The sequence below is a fragment of the Chiloscyllium plagiosum genome, unplaced genomic scaffold (assembly GCF_037043375.1).
Source record: "Chiloscyllium plagiosum isolate Xiang-an unplaced genomic scaffold, Cpla_swu_hap1 HiC_scaffold_1, whole genome shotgun sequence".
In the NCBI taxonomy this organism is placed as follows: Eukaryota; Metazoa; Chordata; class Chondrichthyes; order Orectolobiformes; family Hemiscylliidae; genus Chiloscyllium; species Chiloscyllium plagiosum.
In genome coordinates this window covers 88,752,875-88,778,635 of record NW_028270139.1, presented here as the reverse complement: position 1 = coordinate 88,778,635, position 25,761 = coordinate 88,752,875, and the positions used below count along the sequence as shown (strand labels likewise).

Sequence of the window (25,761 nt, the reverse complement as noted above, 5' to 3'; positions counted from 1 at the left end):
CAAGTGGTTAGGACGAGAATGTCTTGCCAAAGTATAAAGTTAAAAATCACACAACACCAGGTTATAGTCCAATAGGTTTAATTGGAAGCACACTAGCTTTCGGAGCGACGCTCCTTCATCAGGTGATTGCATCACAATCACCTGATGAAGGAGCGTCGCTCCGAAAGCTAGTGTGCTTCCAATTAAACCTGTTGGACTATAACCTGGTGTTGTGTGATTTTTAACTTTGTACACCCCAGTCCAACACCGGCATCTCCGAATCATTGCCAAAGTATGTAGTGGTTAGCAATTCAGTAGTTGCCTGCAGAATGGCGTTGGATAAATACTTGATGGAGAATTGTTGCCTGAATGTGTAGAAAGAGTAGAGACATGGGACTACTAACTGGATTGTTATTTGAAAGAACTCCACAGACTTTCTGGGATAAGTTTCCACTTTGTAGATTATGCTGTGATGTTCAAAGAGAAAAATCTGAAAGTTTCCAACGGGTAAATTTACAAATAAAAATAATACGCTCAGTTCCTCCACTTCCCAAACCCTTAGAATTGAAATTAGGTTTCAATATGAACTTAGAGTAAAACACTTCATATTCTCATTATTTTGTAATTTTTTTTGTTTTTTTTAGCCATGTACAGAAGTCCTGTTTTTGGACATATTTCACGAATATAGCCAAACACTCACCCCTGTGTTGTTAGAAATGGTTCAAAATCTACATGGTAAGTTTGTTATATTTTAAAAATAGATACTTAATTTAAATGTGACATAATATTTTATCAGAGAGAATATTTTGATAAGTGCTTTCAAGTCTCTCAAACTAAAATTTGTAAAATGGAAAGTCCCCTATTGGCACCATATTATTCAAATTCAGACTACATGCAAATGTTTTTTGTTTATTGTACAAAATTGTTGGGATATTTTTCTGTGTGAATTTTTTTCATGGATGTCATTTATATATAATATCCAAGGATGTATCAAAATAATTATGCACACTAACAGTATGTTAGAATTTCAACCAATTTTTCTTTTATTTGTTCAAGGGATAAATGTGTTGTTGTGGTTCTGTTCGCCGAGCTGGAGGTTTTTGTTGCAAACGTTTCGTCCCCTGGCTAGGTGACATCATCAGTGCTTGGGAGCCTCCTGCGAAGTGCTTCTTTGATGTTTCCTCCGGTGTTTATAGTGGTCTGTCCCTGCCGCTTCCGGTTGTCAGTTTCAGCTGTCCGCTGTAGTGGTTGGTATATTGGGTCGAGGTCGATGTGTTTGTTGATGGAGTTTGTGGATGAGTGCCATGCCTCTAGGAATTCCCTGGCTGTTCTCTGTCTGGCTTGCCCTATGATAGTAGTGTTGTCCCAGTCGAATTCATGTTGCTTGTTGTCTGCGTGTGTGGCTACTAAGGATAGCTGGTCGTGTCGTTTCGTGGCTAGTTGATGTTCATGTATGCGGATTGTTAGCTGTCTTCCTGTTTGTCCTATATAGTGTTTAGTGCAGTCCTTGCATGGTATTTTGTACACTACATTCGTCTTGCTCATGTTGGGTATCGGGTCCTTCGTTCTGGTGAGTTGTTGTCTGAGCGTGGCTGTTGGTGTGTGTGCCGTTATGAGTCCTAGGGGTCGCAGTAGTCTGGCAGTCAGTTCAGAGATGCTCCTGATGTATGGTAGTGTGGCTAGTCCTTTTGGTTGTGGTATGTCCTCGTTCCGTTGTCTTTCTCTTAGGCATCTGCTGATGAAGTTGCGCGGGTATCCGTTTTTGGCGAATACCTTGTATAGGTATTCCTCTTCTTCTTTTTGCAGTCCTGGTGTACTGCAGTGTGTTGTGGCCCTTTTGAATAGTGTCCTGATGCAGCTTCGTTTGTGTGTGTTGGGGTGGTTACTTTCATAGTTTAGGACTTGGTCTGTGTGTGTGGCTTTCCTGTATACTCTTGTAGTGAATTCTCCGTTCGGTGTTCTCTGTACCATCACGTCTAGGAATGGGAGTTGGCTATCCTTTTCTTCTTCTCCTCCTCTCCTCTCGTGAATCGGATAAATGTGTCAATGGCAGGGCCAGTGCTTTGTGCTCATCTGTAATTGTCCTTGGAAATGTTGTGGTGTGCCACAATGTGGTGTGATTGTGGTATTTGTCTGGTGTAGGTATTCCTACAGTATTGCTGGGAGAGAGTTTCAGTCTATTGATGCAACTACAGTGAAGGAGAAAAAAACGTATTTACCAATCAAGATGTTTTGTGACTTATTAGTGTGGGGTTGGGAGGCATACTGTGCACCTACTCCCTTTATCTTACCCTGTGGAAGAAGCTGTAGAGTATTACTTGCGCTTCCCTTGAAGTTGGTAAACCTGACAAGCGTGATGCAATGTCTGTGCTGCTTCTCACCACATAAGAGGTTTAATGGATTCACCCTACAGATGAACAGAAAACACTTAGTGTAATCACGTTATTTAATTGTAAGAGGGGTTGGGTCGGGGCTGGTTGGTTATTAGGAGTATCAAATTTGACAAGTGGGAGAAATTGATAATTTCAGGCGGGTGTCAGTTGTCAGGGCTTCGGTTGGAGGGGGTGGGGTTTGGTGGAGGGGTGTAGGTGGCAGGCAGTTCAATACTAATCCAGAGGTTAGAATAGATTTTTAATTCACTAACCTTTGTTGGTTAAGTGTTTTGTTTCACTGAGCCAGAACTGCTCGATGTTTCTGACTTTGAGGGGTTTTTATTTTGTAGAGGATTCCAGATGCTCATTGGAGTTTTAATTTTCCAGGTAGTTCCATTTGAATCAACTATGTCAGGGATTCCTGACATGTATTTTAAGTCTACGCTGCTCGAATGACTCTCTGATCCTTGGAATATTTGGGATTATATATCATGGGGATCTATTTCATTGGGAATACAATGTGCAATACATGTTTATGATACTTATGCAATTTGTATACTATTCTTAAGTTAAAACTAAGTACCAAATTTTATTGGCTATTAGAAGGTAACAAAAAGTAGCAAAGTAATTCCATTGAGGGCTAAATTCCATGTTTTCTAATTTTTTTTATTCTTTATTTCTGTACTTGACTTGTATTTGCACTCACTTGAAGTAAAAAAAAGCAAAAAGCCATTAATGTTATTTGGAACCATTTTAGTGTGAAAGGGTGAGACAAGGTGGAATTTTTAAAGTGCATCCAGGAGACCTTTTTGTGCCAGTCCACACATAGTCCTTTTGAAGATGGGGTAGTGCTAATCCGAGGGAAGGAAGCTGGTCAAATGGCTGAGCTTTCAGTGGTTCGGGACAGTGACTACAACCTTCTAAGTTTCAAAGTCAGGAGAAGAGATAGGGCTAATGCAGAAGTCAAGTATCTAAATTGGGCATTTCAATGTCATAAGACTGGATCTGGAAACGTAGACTGGGAGCAGCTGCTTGCAGGTAAGTTTACATTTCGAAAGTGGGAGTCATTTAAAGTTGTGTAATGAGAATTCAGTGCTAGCGTGTAAGGGTAAGAGTGAAGGGTATGAGCAGTAGGTCTTGTGAACCCTGGACATCAAGGGATAGCGAGAATTTGATAAAGAAAAAAGAAGGAAGCATGTGTTAGATAGCATGCATTAAAAATACGGAGCCCTTCAAAAGTGCTTAAAGTTTAGGAGGGTGCTTATAAAAAAATAATTAGAGGGCAGTGATGGGCCACAAAATATCTTTGGAAAACCAGAAGACATTTTGTAAGTATGTTAAGGGTTAGAGGATTACCAGGGAAAGAGTGGGTCTTTTTTGAGACCAAAGGGGAATCAGAAGATGTAGGTGAGGTCTGAAATGAATATTTCTTATTTGTATTCACAGTGGATATTATTTGTGATGGTGTGGTCACCACACCATTGGAAGGACCTGAGTATGTAAAGATAATTAAGGAAATGGTTTTAGATGTTTTGGTGGGGATGGCTAATGTTGTTCCTTTGTTTAAGAAGGGCAGCAGGGGTAGGCCAGGTATTATAGACCTGTTAGTCTGACATGAGTGGTAGGGAAATTATTGGAAAAATTCATAAGACAGGATAAATGAAGACTTGGAAAAGTGAGGATTGATCAGCGATGGTCAGAATGGATTTATGAGAGGGAGATACTGTCTGACTAATTTAATTGAGTTTTTGACTAAATGTACTGATGAGGGGTTTTTTTTGTGATTGGAAGCTTATGCCCAGCGGTGTACCACAGGTTTCAGGTGTGGGATTCTTGCTGTTTGTTATGTCCGTTAACGACTTTGATATGAACATAGCAGACATGAATATTAATGGTGCTATTGACAGTGAGGAAGATGGTCTCAGGGTACAATCTTATATTGGTCAGCTGGTAGATTATGCAGAACATTGACAAATGGAATGAATCCTTATGTATGTGAGATTATGCCTTTTGGGAGGGCCAGTAAGTGAACGATGTATACAATGAATGGTGGGTTCCTGGGGCGTACTGAGGAACTTGGGGACCTCAGGGCACAAGTCCATAGATTTGGGACGCTTACCTGCATTAGTTGGGGTGTAGAATATAAAGGTTGAAAACGTGTTGCTGGAAAAGCGCAGCAGGTCAGGCAGCATCCAAGGAACAGAATCCTTCCTGAAGAAGGGCTTATGCCCGAAACGTCGATTCTGTTCCTTGGATGCTGCCTGACCTGCGCTTTTCCAGCAACACATTTTCAGCTCTGATCTCCAGCATCTGCAGTCCTCACTTTCTCCTTGTAGAATATAAAGGACCAAGGAAGTCTTGTTACAGTTACATAAAACGTTGGTTAGTTCCACTGATGCAATACTTTGTGCAGTTCTGATCACCACACCATTGGAAGGACATGATTGCATTGGAGGGGATGAAGATTCAGCAGGATGTTGCCTGGATGGAAAGTCTCCATTATGATGTGTTTGTTTTCTTTGGCACAGAGGAGACGGAGATGGGATCTGATTGAGGTAAAAAATATGAGAGGGATGGGCAGGATTGATCATCTTATCCCTGTGGCAGACATGTCTAAAACTAGAGGGCATAAGTTTAAACGAGGAGTATGTGGTTTAGAGAAGATCTAAAAAAAGGTTCTTTTTTTACCCATATAGATTGCGCTGCCTCAGAGCGTGGTGGAGGCACGTACTCTCTCAATAATTAAGAAACATCTGGGTGAGTTCTTAAAATTCCAGGGCATAGTAGGCTATGTACCAAGCGCAGGTAAATAAGATTAGTGTAGTTTGTTGTTTGTTAGTCAGCATTGATACAGTGGGCTGAAAGGTCTATTTGTATGCTGTATGACTGTGACTCTATAATCTGAAAACATGTTCTTGGTATTTTTCAGGACCATCCGATGTCGATAATACTGTTGATCTAGTGATCAAAGATGCTGGTATGTTATGTGTTGCAGTATTTTTTCAGCTCAATCAAGAGACAATGTATTCCTTTTAGGGTGAAAGGAAAGGCTGGTAGGTATAGGAAGTGCTGGATGACTAAAGAAATTGAGGGTTTAGATAAGAGTAGTGCTGGAAAAGAACAGCAGGTCAGGCAGTATCCGAGGAGCAGGAAAATTGACATTTCGGGCAAAAGCCTTTCATCAGGATGAAACTTCGATTTTCCTGCTCCTTGGAATGCTGCCTGACTTGCTGTGCTTTTCCAGCACCACTCTTATCTAAACTCTGGTTTCCAGCATCTGCAGTCCTCACTTTTGCCTAAAGAAATTGAGGGTTTGGTTAAGGAAAAGAAGGAAGCATATGCCAGGTATAGACAGGATAGATCAAGTGAATACTTAGAAGAGTATAAAGGCAATAGGAGTATACTTAAAAAGGGAAATCAGGAGGGCAAAAAGGGGACATGAGATAGCTTTGGCAAATAGAATTAAGGAGAATCCAATGGGTTTATACAACTACATTAAGGACAAAAGGGTAACTAGGGAGAGAATAGTGCCCCTCAAAGATCAGCAAGGCGGCCTTTGTGTAGAGCTGCGGGGGATGGAGGAAGATACTAAATGAATATTTTGCATCAGTGTTTACTGTGGAAAAGGACATGGAAGATATAGACTGTAAGGAAATAGATGGTGACATCTTGAAAAATGTCCATACTACAGAGGAGGAAGTGCTGGATGTCTTCAAATGCATAAAAGTGGATAAATCCCCAAGACCTGATCAGGTGTACTCTCGAACTCTGTGTGAAGCTAGGGAAGTGATTGCTGGGCCACTTGCTGAGATATTTATATCATTGATAGTCACAGGTGAGGTGCCGAAGGTTGGCTAATGTGGTGCCACTGTTTAAGAAGGGTGGTAAGGACAAGCCAGGGAACTATAGACCAGTGAGCCTGACGTCGGTGGTGGGCAAGTTGTTGGAGGGAATCCTGAGGGACAGGATGTACGTGTATTTGGAAAGGCAAAGACTGATTAGGGGTAGTCCACATGGCTTTGCGCATGGGCAATCATGTCTCACAAACTTGATTGAATTTTTTGAAAAAGTAACGAAGAGGATTGATGTGGGTAGAGCGGTAGACATAATCTATGTGCTCTTCAGTAAGGCATTCAACAAGGTTCTCCATGGGAGACTGGTTAGCAAGTTTAGATCTCATGGAATACAGGGAGAATAGCCATTTGGATACAGAATTGGAATGAAGGTAAAAGGCAGAGGGTGGTGGTGGAGGATTGTGTTTCAGACTGGAGACCTGTGACCAGTGGAGTGCCACAATGATCGGTGCTAGATCCACTACTTTTCATCATTTGTATAAATGATTTGGATATGAGCATAAGAGGTATAGTTCGTAAGTTTGCAGATGACACCAAAATTGGAGGTGTAGTGGACAGCGAAGAAGGTTACTTCAGATTACAGTGGGATCTTGATCAAGTGGACCAATGGGCTGAAAAGTGGCAGATGGAGTTTAATTTAGATAAATGTGAGGTGCTTCATTTTGGGAAAGCAAATCTTAGCAGGACTTATACACTCGATGATAAGGTCCTTGGAGTGCAGGTTCATAGCGCCTTGAAAATAGAGTCGCAAGTAGATAGGATAGTGAAGAAGATGTTTGGTATGCTTTCCTTTATTGGTCAGAGTATTGAGTACAGGAGTTGGGAGTCATGTTGCAGCTGTACAGGATATTGATTAGGCCACTTTGGACTATTGTGTGCAATTAAGGTCTCCTTCCTATCGAAAGGATGTTGTGAAACTTGAAAGAGTTCAGAAAAGATTTACAAGAATGTTGCCAGGGTTGGAGAATTTGAGCTATAGGGAGAGGTTGAATAGACTAGGTCTGTTTTCCCTGGAGCGTCGGAAACTGAGGGGTGACCTGATAGAGGTTTGTGAAACCATGAGTAGAGTAAATAGGCAAAGTCTTTTCTCTGTGGTGGGGGAGTCCAGAACTAGAGGGCATAGGTTTAAGGTGAGAGGGGGAAGATATAAAAGAGACCTAAGGAGCAACGTTTTCATGCAGAGGGTAGTACGTGTGTGGAATGAGCTGCCAGAGGAAGTGGTGGAGGCTAATACAATTGCAATATTTAAAAGGCATCTGGATGGGTATATGAAAAGGAAGAGTTTGGAGGGATATGGGCTAGGTGCTGGCAGGTGGGACTAGATTGGGTTGGATATCTGGTCGGCATGGATGAGTTGGACCGAAGGGTCTATTTTCATGCTGTCCATCTCTATGACTCTGACTCTAAGTACTGTGGTTAGATTCAGTGTTATTGATTTTCATTGTATGTTTTATTTTGAAGAAATTACATTGAATTGAACACAAGATAATTTAAGAATGATTTGTCATGACCTTCTGTGGAAGTAGAAAACATAAATTATGCACTTTATATTAGTGTTAATAAATTAAATTTATTATGAAATTATTTTATATTGTTGATACTTCATTTTTCTTAATAGTGTACAATGCAGTTGGATTAGCAGCCTATGAACTTTTTGATAGTGTTGACTTTGACCAGTGGTTCAAGAACCACTTACTGGCTGAATTACAGGTTACTCACATAAGGTAAGCTATTGTTGTTTAACTCACTTAAGAATCTATTCTTTAGGTGTTTAAAGACATGTCTAGTGGGATATTGAAGTGTTCGTACAATGCACTTTAGTTTCTTATTCTGTCTTTGCAGTTCGTAATTGTCTCTTTGGGGTTATTTCAGTTTCACCTTCTTCTGTCTTTGTAATCCCTTCCACTTTGGCATTATCTTTCTCAGTTTGGACAATGGAATGTCTAACCTATGGATATTAGGTACAAATATAATTGGAATCTGTCTATTTGGATAGCAATCCTATTACATTAACACAATGTGATGAAAATGTGATGTTGCTTCTCAAAGCAAATCTGCACATTCACAGTTTTGCTCGACTAGTAAGATATTGTTATTTATGTTGTGAAATAATTTTACCATCAATAGGAAGATGATGGCAACCAAAACCATGTTTAGTTTGAGAATTATCCATTATTTTTTCTATTATATCTTCTAAATCAATTTCTGTAGTTGATGTGCCAATGACCTTTACCAATGCTGTTGTTGCAGCATCAAATATTTGAAACTACATTTACATGCAGCCTGACCTTGGGAAAGTGAACTAAATGCCATATGCTTCTATGTTACTGTAGATCATTGAAAATAAGATGATCCCTGTCTTGGATGCCAAAATACATGTTTAGACTGATATTTTGTCCATAATTAATGCTTCATTTTTCAGCTAATAAATTTAGGACTAAATTCTTCTTATGAGTTATCTTCAATTTTTCAGCTTAGAAATTAATGTTTAGGTTTATGCTCAGTTCAAAAGTTGGTACATGGAATCAAGCAGACGAAATGGACTGTATCACCAAGATGAGGTTGAGTCCGTGATTAAGGAAGCAAATGTAATGTTATCATTTATCTCAAGAGGGTTGGAATATAAAAGCAGTGATGTGCTTCCGAGACTTTATAAAGCTCTAGTTAGGCCCCATTTGGAATACTGTGTCCAATTTTGGGCCCCACACCTCAAGAAGGACATACTGGCACTGGAGCATGTCCAACAGAGATTCACATGGATGATCCCTGGAATGATAGGCCTAACATACAATGATCAGCTGAGGATCCTGGGATTGTATTCGTTAGAGTTTAGAAGGTCAAGGGGAGATATAATAGAAAGTTACAAGATAATGCATGCCTTAGAAAGGGTGGTGCTGGGAAGTTGTTTCCATTAGGCGGGGAGACTAGGACCTGTGGGCATAGCATTAAACTTATGGGGGGTAAATTTAGAACAGAAATGAGGAGACATTTCTTCAACCAGAGAGTAGTGGTCCTGCGGAATGCATTGCCACAGAGCACAGTTGAGGCTGGGACGTTAAATGTCTTCAAGGCCGAGATTGATAACTTCTTGATCTTGCATGGAATTAAGGGCTACGGGGAGAATGCGGGTAAGTGGAGTTGAAATGCCCATCAGCCATGATTAAATGGTGGAGTGGACTCGATGGGCCAAATGGCTTGACTTCCACTCCAATGTCTTATGGTCTTATGATACATTAGAGTTCAAACATGCTCACATGAAGCAGATTGCATATTGTAGTCTATGAACAGCAGTTTTACCATATTTACAAATGATGACCACTACAGGAGCACCACTGGATCACATTTTAATCTCTGTATATAACTCAAATGTTTTGAAAGGATATTTCAAAGCTTCAGTGGTTGGCTTACATATCACGATATACAGTTATTATTGTTGTAAGCTTTGCTGATCTACTTGCTTACTTAGTGGGACTTCCCTCTAATATCCCAACTAACCTCGCAGTTCTATACAGTAGTTCAGAGTTTGTTTTGGGAGTGTAAGATGTTTGAAAGTGTATATTACTCTGATTATAAGTGGTCAAATTGGAGTTGAGGCTGTAACTTCTGTTCCCAAGGTCCCTGCTTCTTGGTCCTGATGTTCTCTGGAGTGTGTGTGAGACCCCTCTGATTTGAGTGGCTTCCTTTAACTAGTTATTTGGTCATTTCCAAGTACAGTGGCTTAGCAGTATTTGATGTAACAATGCAATTAGCAGAAGTTAAATTGAGTTTCCATCTCAGGAAGAGCTGTGCAAAAAACCTTATTGGATATGCTCCGTATTGATTGAGCTGACCCTACGAGCTGAGCTGTCTTAAACAGTTTTACTGAAACTCAGATCTATCATTTCACCCAAAATCTTGCAGCATTGTCTATCAACAATCCATTGAATCGTCAACCAAGGTGAATGCCTTGCATATCTGTCAGCCTTGATTCAATTTGACAGTGAATACTCCAAGCTTCCTGGATTAATATCTCAGTTCCACTGTTTTATTAACACCTATGCAATATAATCAATCGAGGTAACCAGTTTGCATACCTGTCTGTCAGGCCTGATCCAATTCCCAACAAGGTGCTGACTTGTCCAGTTTTTCCAGCATGCCATTCAGTTGGCCAACATTGCTTGCAGTGTCCCAAAAGAGCTTTCATTGCATTTAAAAAGAATGATCCACTACCTACATTCCCCTGTGCAGTTCAGAGTCCAGTCTAGCATTGCATGCATGTGCAGACTGACTAGGATTTTGGCTATGTTGTGACAGTGTTATAGAAAGTAGTATGCATGTGTTGTAATACTCGCACCCAGTCTCCTTTTAACATAAATTTGGGATTCCTGCAATTGGATTCATTTCTCCCTATCCATTTGATTGGCTTTATGAAACCTCATTTTATTCAATGCTGCCTATTTCCACTTCTGCATCATCTATGTCAAAGTCATTTCAGCACGGTAGGAGGCTGTTCAGCTCATCAGGTCCATGTCTGTCCCTCCTGTGACACCACTGCTGCTGAAATCTTTACTCTCAAGCCTTTGTGACCTCTAAAACTTCATTCTTGTGGAGTCCTCTTTCCCAGTTTCTCTTTTTACACAAGTTATTAACTTATCTGAAAAAACAGCTACCTGTATTCTATTTTCACCCTGTTTCTCACTTTGTCCTTTTCATTGACTTACTGTGAGTATTACTGTTCCAGCATATTAAATTTAAAATCCTTGCTACTAGATTTCTAGCTGTTTTATCACACTTTCTCTGCTTTTAAAAATGATCTCTGAGCTCATATTTTTAACAATCTGGGTTAGTCTGCGCTTCAGTGAACTTAAAGGAAATTAGCACAACAGAAAAGTATATTTATATTCAGAAAGGTTCCAGTGTAGAAGAAAAAGTCATAGACATCTAGCAATCTGTCTGGGTGGTTTTTCCTGCATGGATCAGCATTCACGCAGGAATTTCCATTATGAACGATTTCAAGGAATGTTTATATAGTAAGCAATTAAGGATGCCTTGTACATAGAGTACCTTGGACATAGTTGTATTTTTGACTATTATGTACTCATTTTTTTTTAAAGGTTACATTAAAATATTGAATTTGCATTGACACATCGGGTAAGGGCCATACTGTTAATGGGATAATTAAATTCAGACTTGCTCTGATGCATTTGATACTTCAGTAATTTTATTTATGGAGTTTTATGTTGGACGAGAAGAAATCAATTATCCCAGGTTTTTATCGTGCTATGTGCAGATCTAATAGGCCAGCTAAAGTTTCTTTTACTTTCAGACTGATATGTCATAAATCAATTATTAACTTGTATATGGCTGTTTCAGTGCTTTACAAACATGGGTACCTGATTGAAGAAATTTTAAATGCAGAGTGGAAGAAAAAGAGCGTTTTTATGGGTACAACATGCTTTAATGTGGATGGGAATACGATGTGAAGACATGGTAGTTGAGAAGCATAGAGGGGGTCAAGGATTTGTTCAAGTTTAAAAAGAGTGACTGCAGCAGAATTCAAAGGGCAATGAACATAACCGTTGGCAGCATAACTTTATCATGAGGAGCAGCTAGTTAGTTAAATGGCACGTTTGTTGGCAGAAGAGTTGGGAGAACAATAGAATGGCCTTGTAGGTAAGTTGTATCTAAGGAGGGCATTGTGTTATGAATTAGGCCAGACCACTCAAAACATTCTTAAGCAGGCAGCCCCAGACCATAACTTTGCAATTTGTTAAGTGTACAGTGAAAATTACTGGAGTTAGATAGTTAGATTGACTACTAGATTTTAAAACAGACAAAATTTTATTCACTAAATCACAATGAAACACAAAGAACAGAATAAAGAGCTAAGCCTATCCAACTAGATTTAATTGTGCTGTTCTGAATATACACAGATCCCAATAAGCAAGCTCCCTTTAAAAACAAGTAGACAGGTTGAAGTTGAAGGGCAGAAAGAGAGAGTGTGAATTTCCACACAGCTCCTTGTTGAACATCCAACCAGCTGAAGACCTGAACTAAAACTGCTGAGTTGACCACTCCCCTTTCTTTATACAGATCACTTCTAAAACATGACCATTTTGACCTAAGGTCTCATCTGTTTACATATAAACAAAAGGCCTCTCAAAATCCTTTTCGTTTCTGTACCAAACCAGCTTGATTGGAGCCCAGCCCGATATATTGCCCCTCTGGAAAATAAAATCAAGAAAAGAGTCTCCTTGAGTCAAGGAACAGCTTTTAGAAAAAAAAGGACTAGCTTTGTGACAATTTTGGAATATCAGAGTTGCAATCTTGCTTTTAATCAGGAAAAGCCAACTGAATCTTATCTTGAATGCTGGCTTGGTACAGTTGGTAAAGACTTAAATGTCATTTCGTTTGAATAATTGATCTGGATGGAACTTTAAAAGTGTTTTATTTCTCAAATGAAATTAGCATCAACATAATCGGTCTAATCCTTCATTATAAGATCTACACCTTCACACAACTGTTTTTCCAAATTATCTAAACAAACCCAAAAATGAAAAAATTGTTTGCAGCATTTTTGTATCCACTTTCTCTTTTCTTCAAGTTATTTTAAGGGCATCCATCAAAAGAAAGGAAGGTTCCACTCAAAACTTGACTCTTGGAAAGGTTTTTCATCAATATTAAGTACATTGTCATCAGTGTCATCTTATTTTCATTTTTTTTCTTTTATCCACGCACTTGTAGAGTACACCAAGCAGATTTTGTTTTGCTTTGGGTTCAATTGCATAAAACTTTTCCTGAGTCCCTTACACAAAATGTGTGAGAGAATTGGAAAGGTTTGCAGATGTACTAAAATCTGAATATGAATCCTTTAGGCCTTTGTTCATTTGTGGAGTTGATCTAACAAATAATTCCAAAGTTCCAAAATGAGCACACTCACTAATTCCTCCACTCTGCCCTGCAAATGACGGCTTCCTTCCTTGTTTCAGTTTTTTGCTGCCATCACTATGAAGTTGATTGAGAGCATTGTAATTGAACCAGAACTCTCAGCTATGGGTGAAATAGTCTTTTCACAAACTTCCAAACCATTGTTGGACAGATATTTTGCTATGGCTGATTCAGGATCTAAAAGTTGAGTGTTGTCAATATCGGTTACTCATTTAAGAAATGGGGAATTTCTTTACTCAGATGGTTAATCTGTGGAATTCTTTACTGCAGAGGGGTGTCAAGGGTGGGTCATTGAGACATAGAGTCATGCAGCAAGGAGACAGACTCTTCGATCCAACCACCAGAAATGCACTTGATACAAATTCTTTGAGGCCTTATTCGTCATAGCTGGCAATCTTAACCAGGCCAAGAGGGTGCTACCAAAATACCATCAACCATATCTCCTATCCCACCAGAGAGCCAAAAGTATTTTGACCATTGCTATACAACTATCAAGGATACCTACCGCTCCATGCTTTGTACACACTTTCGAAAGTCAGATCACAATGCTGTGTTCCTCCTCCCAGCTTACAAGTAGAAGTTGAAACATGAGGACCCAGCACAGAAAGTAGTACAATGCTGGTATGAGGGAGCAGAAGAATTTCTGTGAGCCTGTTTGTAATTGATGGACGAGTCCATATTCAATAATTCACTGGCCAACTTAGACGAGTATGCCACCACCGTCATGGTCTTCATTAGCAAGTGCATAGAGGACTGCATACTAAAGAAGTCAATCGGCATGTTCTCCAACCAGAAACCATGGACGAACCGGGAAATCCATTGTCTCCTGGAGCCTAGGCGTGTGGCGTTCATATTGGGTGACCTGAACCTTTACAGGAAATCCAGATCCAACATCCACAAGACCATCAGAGATGCCAGGAGGCAATATCGGACTAAGTTAAAGACCCAAAATAACCACACGAGCACCCGCCGCCTGTGACAAGGCCTACACGACATAACAGGATACAAAATGAAGCAAAACAGAATAGCAGCCAAAAACGTGCTTCTCCTGAAGGCGTTCAATGCTTTGTTATGCTTGGTTCAATCAGAATGCCAGTGGATTGGTGTCACCTGCCCCGACAGCCCCAGATGCACCTGTTCCCTCAGTCACCGCTGCAGACGTCAGATCGGCCATCTTGAGAGTGAAACCAAAGAAAGCGACAGGTCTATATGGAGTACCAGGCCGTGCACTTGGATCCTGTGAGGATCAGGTATTCACTGATATCTTTGACCTTTCCTGGCTACAATCTGAAGTCCCCAACTTCTTCAATAAGACCATCATCAAATGGTACCAAAGAAAACACATGCAGCATGCCTTAATGACTACCACCCAGTGGCTCTGACCCCCATAATTATGAAGTGCTTCGAGAGGAGTGGTCACATCAACACTGTCCTCCCAGCCTGCCTGAATCCTTTGCAATTTGCCTCCCAGCACAACATGTCCATGGCAGGTGCCATTTCCCTTGCTCTGCACTCATCCCTGCAACATCTGGATAATAAGGATAACTACGTCAGGCTTCTATTTATCAATTACAGCTCCACATTCAACATTATAATCCGAAGCAAACAAATCTCCAATCTCTGAGATCTAGGTCACAGCTCCGCCCTCTGCAACTGGATCCTCAGCCTCCTGACCCATGGATTGCAAACAGTGAAAATAGAGTTGTACCAGTCGGAGGGCTGCGCGGGTAGAGCGAGGAGAATGGAGTCCTTTTTTAAAGAATCTGGATCTTTCGGGCATAACCTCGGAGCAGGTGTCCTCTTTGAATGCCCCCCTGACAATTCATGAAGTGCAGGAGGTGGTGAGGCAGCTCCAGAGTGGCAAAGCACCCAGGCCAGATGGATTTCAGGCTGAGTTTTACAAAGAGTTTATAGACAAGTTGGCCAGACCACTTACAGATATGTACAACTACTCATTTAGTCAGAGTTGTCTCCCGCATTCACTGAGAGAAGCAAATATCTCTCTCGTCCTCTAGAACATAGAAGAATACAGCGCAGTACAGGCCCTTTGGCCCTCGATGTTGCGCCGATCCAAGCCCACCTAACCTACATTAGCCCACTATCCTCCATATGCCTATCCAATGCCCGCTTAAATGCCCATAAAGAGGGAGAGTCCACCACTGCTACTGGCAGGGCATTCCATGAACTCACGACTCGCTGAGTAAAGAATCTACCCCTAACATCTGTCCTATACCTACCATCCCTTAATTTAAAGCTATGCCCCCTCGTAATAGCTGACTCCATACGTGGAAAAAGGTTCTCACGGTCAACCCTATCTAAACCCCTAATCACCTTGTACACCTCTATCAAGTCACCCCTAAACCTTCTTTTCTCCAATGAAAACAACCCCAAGTGCCTCAGCCTTTCCTCATACGATCTTCCTACCATACCAGGCAACATCCTGGTAAACCTCCTCTGCACCCGTTCCAGTGCCTCCACATTCTTCCTATAGTATGGCGACCAAAACTGCACACAATACTCCAGATGCGACTGCACCAGAGTCTTATACAACTGCAACATGATCTCAGGACTCCAGAACTCAATTCCTCTACCAATAAAAGCCAGTACGCCATATGCCTTCTTCACCGCACTATTTACCTGGGTGGCAACTTTCAAAGATCTATGTACATGGACACCAAGATCCCTCTGCTCATCCACACTACCAAGTATCCGACCATTAGCCCAGTACCCCATCTTTTTGTTACTCTTACCAAAGTGAATCACCTCACACTTAGCTACATTGAACTCCATTTGCCACCTTGCTGCCCAGTTTAGATTAGATTAGATTAGATTAGATTAGATAATTTACAGTGTGGAAACAGGCCCTTCGGCCCAACAAGTCCACACCGCCCCACTGAAGCGCAACCCACCCATACCCCTACATGTACCCCTTACCTAACACTACGGGCAATTTAGCATGGCCAATTCACCTGACCACATCTTTGGACTGTGGGAGGAAACCGGAGCACCCGGAGGAAACCCACGCTGACACGGGGAGAACGTGCAAACTCCACACAGTCGCCTGAGGCAGGAATTGAACCCAGGTCTCTGGCGCTGTGAGGCAGCAGTGCTAACCACTGTGCCACTGTGCCGCCCACTCAGCTTATCTGCAGCTTATCTATATCCCGCTGTAACCTGACACATCCTTCCTCACTGTCAACAACTCCACCGACTTTCGTATCATCCGCAAACTTGCTCACTGGCTGTAGTGGCCGGTATATTGTGTCCAGGTCGATGTGTTTGTTGATGGAGTTTGTGGATGAGTGCCATGCTTCTAGGAATTCCCTGGCTGTTCTTTGTTTGGCTTGCCCTATAATGGTAGTGTTGTCCCAGTCAAATTCATGTTGCTTGTCATCTGCGTGTGTGGCTACTAGGGATAGCTGGTCGTGTCGTTTCGTGGCTAGTTGATGTTCGTGGATGCGGATCGTTAGCTGTCTTCCTGTTTGTCCTATATAATGTTTTGTGCAGTCCTTGCATGGGATTTTGTACACTACATTAGTTTTCTCATGCTGGGTATCGGGTCCTTCGTTCTGGTGAGTTGTTGTCTGAGTGTGGCTGTTGGTTTGTGTGCTGTTATAAGTCCTAGTGGTCGCAGTAGTCTGGCTGTCATTTCAGAGATGTCCTTGATGTATGGTAGTGTGGCTAGTCCTTTGGGTTGCGGCATGTCCTCGTTCCGTTGTCTTTCCCTTAGGCATCTGTTGATGAAATTGCGAGGATATCCGTTTTTTGCGAATACCTTGTACAGGTGTTCCTCTTCCTCTTTTTGCAGTTCTGGTGTGCTGCAGTGTATTGTGGCCCTTTTGAATAGTGTCTTGATGCAACTTTGTGTGTATTGGGGTGGTTGCTTTCATAGTTCAGGACTTGGTCTGTGTGTGTGGCTTTCCTGTGTACCTTAGTGGTGAATTCTCCATTTGGTGTTCTCTGTACCCTCACGTCTAGGAATGGGAGTTGGTTGTCCTTTTCTTCCTCTCTCGTGAATCGGATTCCTGTGAGTGTGGAGTTGATGATCCGGTGTGTTTTCTCTATTTCCGTGTTTTTAATGATTACAAACGTGTCATCAACGCATCTGACCCAGAGTTTGGGTTGAATTTGTGGTAAGACTGTTTGTTCTAACCTTTGCATTACTGCTTCTGCTATGACTCCCGAGATCGGTGAGCCCATGGGTGTTCCGTTGATTTGTTTGTAAATCTGGTTGTTGAATGTGAAGTGTGTTGTGAGGCACAAGTCCAGTAGTTTAAGTATGCCATCTTTGTTGATGGGTTTAACGTCCTGTTGTCTGTTATGTCTGTTCAGCAGGTTGGCTATTGTTTCTCTGGCTAGGGTTTTGTCAATAGAGGTGAACAGTGCCGTTACGTTGAATGACACCATGGTTTCTTCCTTGTCTATGTGTATATTTCTGATGATGTCCAAGAATTCCTGTGTTGATTGTATAGAGTGTCTGGATCCGCTGATCAGGTGTTTCAGTTTCTGCTGTAGTTCTTTAGCCAGTTTGCGTGATGGTGTCCCTGGTAGTGATACTATGGGTCTGAGTGGGATGTCTGGTTTGTGCACTTTAGGTAGTCCATAGAATCTGGGGGTGGTGTTGCTTTCAGGTTTCATTCTTTGTAGGTCAGACCTGGTTATCTGTCCGTTTTTTTGTAGGTTCCTCAGTGTGTTGTTTATCCTATTGGTGAGCTGTGGGGTGGGGTCAAACTCCCTCTTATGGTAGGTGTTGATATCTGCAAGTAGTTGTTGTGCTTTTTGGATGTACTCTGCTTTGTCCAGGATGACCATCATTCTGCCTTTGTCTGCTGGGAATTCGACTGGGACAACACTACCATTATAGGGCAAGCCAAACAAAGAACAGCCAGGGAATTCCTAGAAGCATGGCACTCATCCACAAACTCCATCAACAAACACATCGACCTGGACCCAATATACCGGCCACTACAACGGACAGCTGAAACTGACAACCGGAAGCGGCAGGGACAGGCCACTATAAATGCCGGAGGAAACACCACAGAAGCGCTTCACAGGAGGCTCCCAAGCACTGAGGATGTCACCTAGACAGGGGACGAAACGTTTGCAACAAAAACTTCCAGCTCGGCGAACAGAACCACAGCTTCTAGCCCCTCCTCCAGGTCATTTATAAAAATGACAAACAGCAATGGTCCCAAAACAGATCCTTGCGGAGCACCGCTAGTAACGGCACTCCAAGATGAACCTTTACCATCAACTACTACCCAGAAAGGGAAAGCCTCAAACGATTGTGCCTCGTACAGGCCTATATCTTTATTAAATGTGGACTTAAAAATTCTCCCAAAGTGTTGGCAATCAGGCTGGAGAAGGTTTTGCCATTTATTATAAAAGAGGATCAGACTGGGTTTGCTAAGGGTCGCAGATCTACTAATAATATCAGAAGAGTGTTAAATATGGTACAGGTCTGCCAGCAAAAAGCAATGCTAGGATTAGTTGTCTCCCTGGATGCAGAGAAAGCATTTGATTGGATAGAATGACCTTACCGTTTTTATACTATGGAGTGGTTTAGTAATGGAGAGGTTTTTACTAAGCGGGTCACAGTTTTATATAATGACCCGAAAACAGCGGTGATTACTAATTTGATGAGATCGGATAGTTTTAGTGTTGGCAGCGGTTGCTGTCAAGCATGCCCTCTTTCGCTACTATTATTTACACTAGCGATCGAACCGCTAATGGAAGCTATCTGAACTGACCCCAGTATAACGGCCCCGGAGGTAGGATCAGGCAAGCATAATTACTATTTATGCGGGTAATGTTCTCTTCTTAAATGATCTATTGACATCTGTGCCTTGCTTAATTCAAGTGGTTAATTTATTTAGTGGTTTTTCAGGATACAAAATTAATTTCACAAAATCAGAGGCCAGTGATCAGTGGATCTTACCAGCATATCTAACTTTGCGGATGGATCTCGCTTCCCCTTTCGGTGGTTACTGGGAGGTTTCCTTTATTAGGTATTTTTATTACGCCGGTATTCGGTCAGGTATATAAAGCTAATTACATTCATTTATTAGAGAAAATAAGGCAGGACCTCCAGCGTTGGGAAGATCTCCCAATATCCTGGTTAGGAAGAACACCTTTGGTTAAGATGAATATCCTCCCACGGTTATTACACCCCATGAGAATGCTTCCCCTGATGTTGCTGAAACAGGCGCTGCGCAAGCTTTATGATTGGCTTGGTTCCTTTGTTTGGAATCATAGACGGCCCCTTATCAAATTAGATAAATTACAGCTCCCACAAGTAAGAGGAGGTCTGGATTTTCCGGATTTTAGAAAGTACCAACTAAGCTCTCTGCTATCATATGTGGCTGACTGGGTCTCTTGTGATTCACAATCAATTCAGCTAGATATTGAGGCTTCCCAATCAAAATGCCCCTCATCAATCTATTGTTTACGGATAAGATGAGAACTGTCATGGATTATTGTAAAAGCCCGATTGTCCTAAACACAATCAAAGCTTGGAGGATGATATGACAGGGTGAGGGTAATTTAGAAAAAACTTTCCCCTATACTCCTTTTTTAGTGGGAATGCTGGGATTTCAGCCAGGTCTGATAGATGCTGGATTTAAAATTTGGGAGTCCAGAGGAATCTCATGTTTGGGAGATTTATTTGATAGGGAGGTCATGATGTCCTTTGAACAGTTATGTTAGAAGTTTGGGTTGTCTAGCAAGGATCTCTTTTGATATTTTCAATTACGAGATTTCATACAACAAAAGACCACATTAATGACCAATCCTTACAAATCGGATATGGAAAGGAGAGTGCTTCGGCCGATGGACGCACTCTCGGTCAGTACTCTCTATGACTCGCTAGCTAATAATGTTTCGAAGGACATGCAACGGCTATATAAAACCTGGACTCAAGAATTAGGGATGGCAATTCCTTAGAGATGTGGGAGGACATCTGGGAAAATGCCAGGAAGATCTCTATCTATAACAGGACTTAAGCTATTCAATTGAAGATACTTCATAGGGCCCATATAGCACCAGAGTGACTTGCAAAGTTTAAGGCAGGAGCATCTCCAATGTGTCCTAAAGGTAAAATAGAAGTTGGTACTCTCACTCACTGTGTGTGGACATGTCATACGATTCGTAGATACTGGGACAGTGTAGCGAATGCCTTGGCAAAGATATTGGGAACGGAGATTGGGTTAGACCCGGTGTCTCTCCATTTGGGCTCTTCAAATCTTCCCTCTCTAGATGGATATGGGAAAAAATTATTTTCTATCCTCGCCTTTTGAAAAACATACTAGCAAGCTGGGTATCCGAAAGTCCTGGACTTTCGAACTGGCATAGGATAGTTATGGAATCTATCCCTCTAGACTTCCTTGTAAATAGGGTGCACCAGAAAATGGAATTGTTTTATAGAACGTGGCGGCCCTTCCTGAACTATATCAATGCAGATGTATCAGCCATACTATCAAGGGCCTTTATTTAGCCATGAGGACTACGTGTGTCGGTTCAGGAGGCCCTGGTGGGAAGAATCCCATATAAATACGGGTTTTATTATGACTTGACATAATTTTACTTTGAATGCTTATTTATTTCTTTCTTTTTTCTTTTTTTTGTTGTTAGTTATTTGCTATACTGTAGTTTTTCTTTTTTTGCTAATACATAGAGTTTCTCTTTCTATATCTTATTTTGTGCTTTGGTAGCCTGTAGAGTAGATTAGTAGTTAGCTTTTTAATACTGATATTATTACTATACTGTTAAGAGATTACACTATTTTGTATTAGCTTTGTAATTTTGTAAAAAACCTAAAAACTTTTTTCAATAAAAATATTTATATAAGAAATATTGTAACTGTACATGCATCTACCACTTTCATTGGCTGTTCATTCCATATACTAACCTCTGTGTGAAAAAGTTGCCTCTCAGTTCCCCTTTAAATCTTTCCCTTTCACCTTTAAACTATATCTTCTACTTTTGAATTCCCCTACCCTTGGAAAAAGATCATGGTATTCACATTATCTATACCCTTCATGATTTTACAAATCTCCATATGGTCACCCTGCAACCTCCCACACCCCAGCCTATGAAGCCTCTCATAACTCAAGCCCTTCAGTCCTGGCAACATCCTTCTAAATCTTTTCTGAACCCTCTCCAATTTAATAATATCCTTGTGTGCAAGTAAAAATGTGGGAGGGATGGTAAGTAAGTTTTCAGATGACGCAAAGATTGGCCGAGTGGTTGACAGTGAAAAGGAAAGTATTAGTTTACAGGAAAATAAAAATGAGTTGGGAAAATGGACACAACAGTGGCAGATGGAATTTAACCCCGATAAATGTGAGGTAGTGCACTTTGGAAGAAGGAACAGGACAAGGAAATACTTAATGAATCTCAAAAAAATGGAGGGATCTTTGGGTGCTTGTTCACAGATTTCTGAAGGTGGCAGGACAGGTAAACTGGTAGTTGAGGTATTGGGGAAGCATGTCTTTATCAGTTGTGGTATAGATTATAATAGCAGGGAGGTTATGTTGGAGCTGTATTGGGCTACAGATGGAGTATTGTGACACACTACAGAAGAATGTGATTGCACTGGAGAGGGTCCAAAGGAGATTCACCATATTCACCAAGTATTTAAAAGTACTTGAATGAGCTCTCGGATGTGTCATAGCATTCAAGGCTATGGGCCTTTTATTCATTCAAGGAATGAGCGTGTTGCTGGCTAGGCAGAATTTATTGCACATCTCCAATTACCCAAGGGGCAGTTAAGAGTCAACCACATTGCTTTGGGTTTGGAGTCAGATGTAGGCCAGACCAGGTAAGGATGGCAGTTTTCTTCCCTATAGGACATAAGTGAACCACATGGGATTTCTGACAATCGGCAATGGATTCATGGTTATCATTAGAGTCTTAATTCTAGAGTTTTTTATTGTTGAATTCAAATTGTGCTAGCTACTGTGGCAGGATTCGAACTTGGGTCCCCAGAACATTATCTGGTCTCTGAATTAACAGTCCAGCCATAATACCAACAGCTCATCGCCTAGTATAAGTAGTATTATATTTTTGGCAGTACAGATTGGATGGGCTGAATAGCCTCTTCTGTTCTTTATGATTCTATGATGTTCAGTATTCCTTTACTTTAAAACCCAAGCTGACCAGCAATAATAATGTATCATGATGACCATCTTCAGAAAATTAATTTCTCCCTACTAGAATAGATCTGGCAAGGCACTGTAAATTAATCTAACAATGTTGCAGGGTTTTTTAATGGTTTGGTCATGTGTTTGAGGACAACATTTTTAATAGGCTACTAATATGTAATTATCTTTTTTTTAATGTACAGATACAAACTTATTCGGCGGAGGGTGATTTGGTTGATTGGTCAATGGATCTCAGTAAAATTTAAATCAGAATTAAGACCATTGTTGTACGAGGCTATCCTTAATCTCATGCAAGACCAAGACCGTGTGGTACGTTTTCAAATATAGTTTATATTTTCACAATCCAGTCTATATTTAATTTATTTGGCAATCTTAAGTTTGTAGTGATATGGCTGTTGCTAACATATTGACGTGTCTTTTTAGTGGTGATTAAATTTGGAAACATGATGTGTGTCTACTTTGTTCAAGTTGAAGTGAGACACTAGGGCAGCAGATTTTGGACCTTGAGTTTCTCTTTGATCCACATCTCCACTGATCACCCATCTTAAGATGTCTATGAAGATAAAATTAGTCTCTAGTACAAAGTTAGTGATCTTGAATTAGAAGAATGCGATGAACAGTTGTCCTTTCCATAATGGTCAGCAATTAGGCTTGCTGGATAATTAATGATAAATTTGTTTAGTGCCTCTGATGAATACCTCTTTTACCTGTGTATTTTTTTCAAGCAGGTTTAACATACTTTACAAATGCAATATATTGCTTGGAATGGAAATAAAAACAAAAGTGCAGCTAATGACTAATTATGTCGGTTGAGTTTTTTATACTGGTGCAGAATTTGCAAAATCTTAGCTTGATTTTTACTTCTCAATGACAAGTCAGGCTCCTCAAGTGTTTTCTCTATCTGTTCCTGATGCAAGTAAATGAAGAAAGTCCCATTTTACAGATGCATTGAAGTAAACTGGACTAGTGTTTCAACTGCAAGCTGTGATGAGGAAATCTTTTTGAACTGTAAGAAAGCAAAATCAAGAAGCAGGAGTATAAAATTCTGTCAAAAAATGGTCACCCACAGTGTCAATCCACTTCTCTTAACTCTTGACTTGATCTCAATATTGTTGACCAAAAAACACATTGACATGGATTTTGCATACCCACAGTTAATTTGTGTCTTGGATAAATATATATGGAATTTTGTACAGAATGTTTTTTGGTTTTTTAAATTGTAGCAGTTTGCAATCCATAATAACAGCACAATATAGGAAGTATATTAACATTTTTTTGCAGAATGTACTTTCCAGTTAATAGCAAAGCATTTTTAATAAAGCTATATACTTCATGCGTGATGAAATATTGTAGTTTTCACCTCACGAAGTAAGGCTAAGTTTGTTTAGCCTTTTCAAATATCTCAGCCCAGTAAAACCTATGAACTATGGGTTAGGAAATGAAGTGTTGATTTAGCGTCAATGAAAAGCACGTAACGCTTCATGCATTCCCACATTCTTGCTAAAACTTTACCATGAGACAGCAAGCTTATTTCCTTGATCAGTACGTTCACTTGATGTTGCTTTACTTTCAAGGTGAGGACACTTAGTCTCCAGGTAGTGTTTTTGCTCCCCTAAGCAAGAACTTCAGCGTAAACATTATGTTTCGTTGATGCTGTTAAAGACATCGTGAGTCTACTTACAGCACATGGACTGCAGCGGTTCAAGAAGCCAGCTCGCCACTACCTCATTAAGGGCGACTAGGGGCAAGAAATAAATGCTGGCCAGCCAGTGATGTCCACGCCCCACAAATGAATAAAAATAAGACTGTTCATCTGAGTAAACGTAGTTTTTGAAACAAAATTGATGAATGGGTAATGCAAATGGTCATTACAGAGATGTGGCTGCAGGATGACATAAGGTACGATCTGAATTTTGAAGGTTACAAGAGGCTTAGACAAGATGGAAACTAGGAAAAGTGGAATGCCAACTTTGCTAATTAACCATGACATTAGCACCACAGAGAGGGGTGGCCTAATTCAGGAATTCAGGCTGTATTCCTGATGAAGGGCTTTTGCCCGAAACGTCGATTTTACTGCTCCTCGGATGCTGCCTGAACTGCTGTGCTTTTCCAGCACCACTCTAATCTAGACTCTGGTTTCCAGCATCTGCAGTCATTGTTTTTACCTAATTCAGGAAATCAGAACGTAGAAGTGGTTTAGGTCACGATGAGAAATGATGGTGACAATCTTTTGGCAGAATTTTATATTCCTGCTTATTGATTTTGTTTTCCCACAATTCAAAAAGAATTCTTCATTGCAAAGTGCAGTCAAAATGCTTATCCATTCAAGAATTCACTTGAACCATAACCACGAAGTCGGATGAGTATGAAGTATGAAATGGTGGTGAGGGTGGGTGCTTGTCAGAAAGGAATGACAATAATCATATGAAGGGCGAAGTTAACCAGAGGAGGAGTTCATAAATTGCTTTAAGGATAGAATTAGAATATCCTTTTATTGTCACTCCATTGTAGGAGTACAGTGAAAAGTTTTTACAATGTCTGCCTTCTTATGGTGATATTTTAGGTACAAGTACCAAGGTACAATTCTTGGATACAGCAGAGTCATAAAAGTAGTTGCATTGCTTAGAGTTGAAAAATAAGATAGAAATTGGACAACATTAAAGGGTTGACATTACAGTAAAGTAGGAAATTTCAAATAGACATTGCAGTTAAGAGCACATTTGGGTGTGTTTGAGATACCAGGCCTGGTACTGTGCAATGAGGTAGGATTAGTTAATGACCTAGTCAAGGCACAGTGGTAAATAAGATCATAAGCTGAATGTAAAACTCAGCCTTCTTGATGAAAAAAAGAGTGGACCCAAGATTAATGTTTTAAGTTAAATAAGGGCCCATACAAGAGTAAGAAGACAAAACTAGCCAACACAAACTGGCAAATGAGATTCAGGGATTAGTAAGTGGAGATGCAGGAGAGGTATTTAAGGGTATATTTTAGAACACACAAAAAAAACATTCCAATAAGGAGAAGATTCCAAGCCCACCATCAGTGGTTAAATAATTTGAAGATAGCATCAAACTTAAAAAAAAAGGTGGGTGGCAGATCAAAGTTTAAGAGAAATTATTTGTTTTTTCTCATAGCTGGCCGTGAATCCTTGGAACTCTTTTCTTGGAATATTTTTAAGGCAGAACTGGATAAAATCCTGATAAACAAGGGGGTGAAAGGCTATCAGATTGGTAGGAATGTGGAGCAATTGCATCAGCAATGTTCATATCAAATGGCTGAGCAGTCTCAAGGGGGCCAAATCACCTTATTTCCACTGTCTAATTTGTACATTCATGTATTGTTGGACAGAATATTTACAAAAAATGAAAATTGACTAAAAAATTAATAAAGAGAGAAAAAATTATAATAGGAGAAAGGTACCTAGAAATTAAAAAAAGAGTTTTTGTAGATATTTAGAATAGAGTTAG

General features: G+C 40.5%; 1 protein-coding gene across 1 annotated transcript in view; it reads left to right on the top strand.

Annotated features, from left to right (window-relative positions):
- ipo11 (importin 11) overlaps nucleotides 1-25,761 on the top strand; it is a 471,218-nt gene that overhangs the window by 166,256 nt on the left and 279,201 nt on the right. The window contains exons 13-16 of the mRNA XM_043689427.2: nucleotides 624-714; nucleotides 5,281-5,328; nucleotides 7,824-7,929; nucleotides 22,476-22,602. Coding sequence (XP_043545362.2) covers nucleotides 624-714; nucleotides 5,281-5,328; nucleotides 7,824-7,929; nucleotides 22,476-22,602 — 372 coding nt within the window. The remainder of the gene's footprint in view (nucleotides 1-623; nucleotides 715-5,280; nucleotides 5,329-7,823; nucleotides 7,930-22,475; nucleotides 22,603-25,761) is intronic.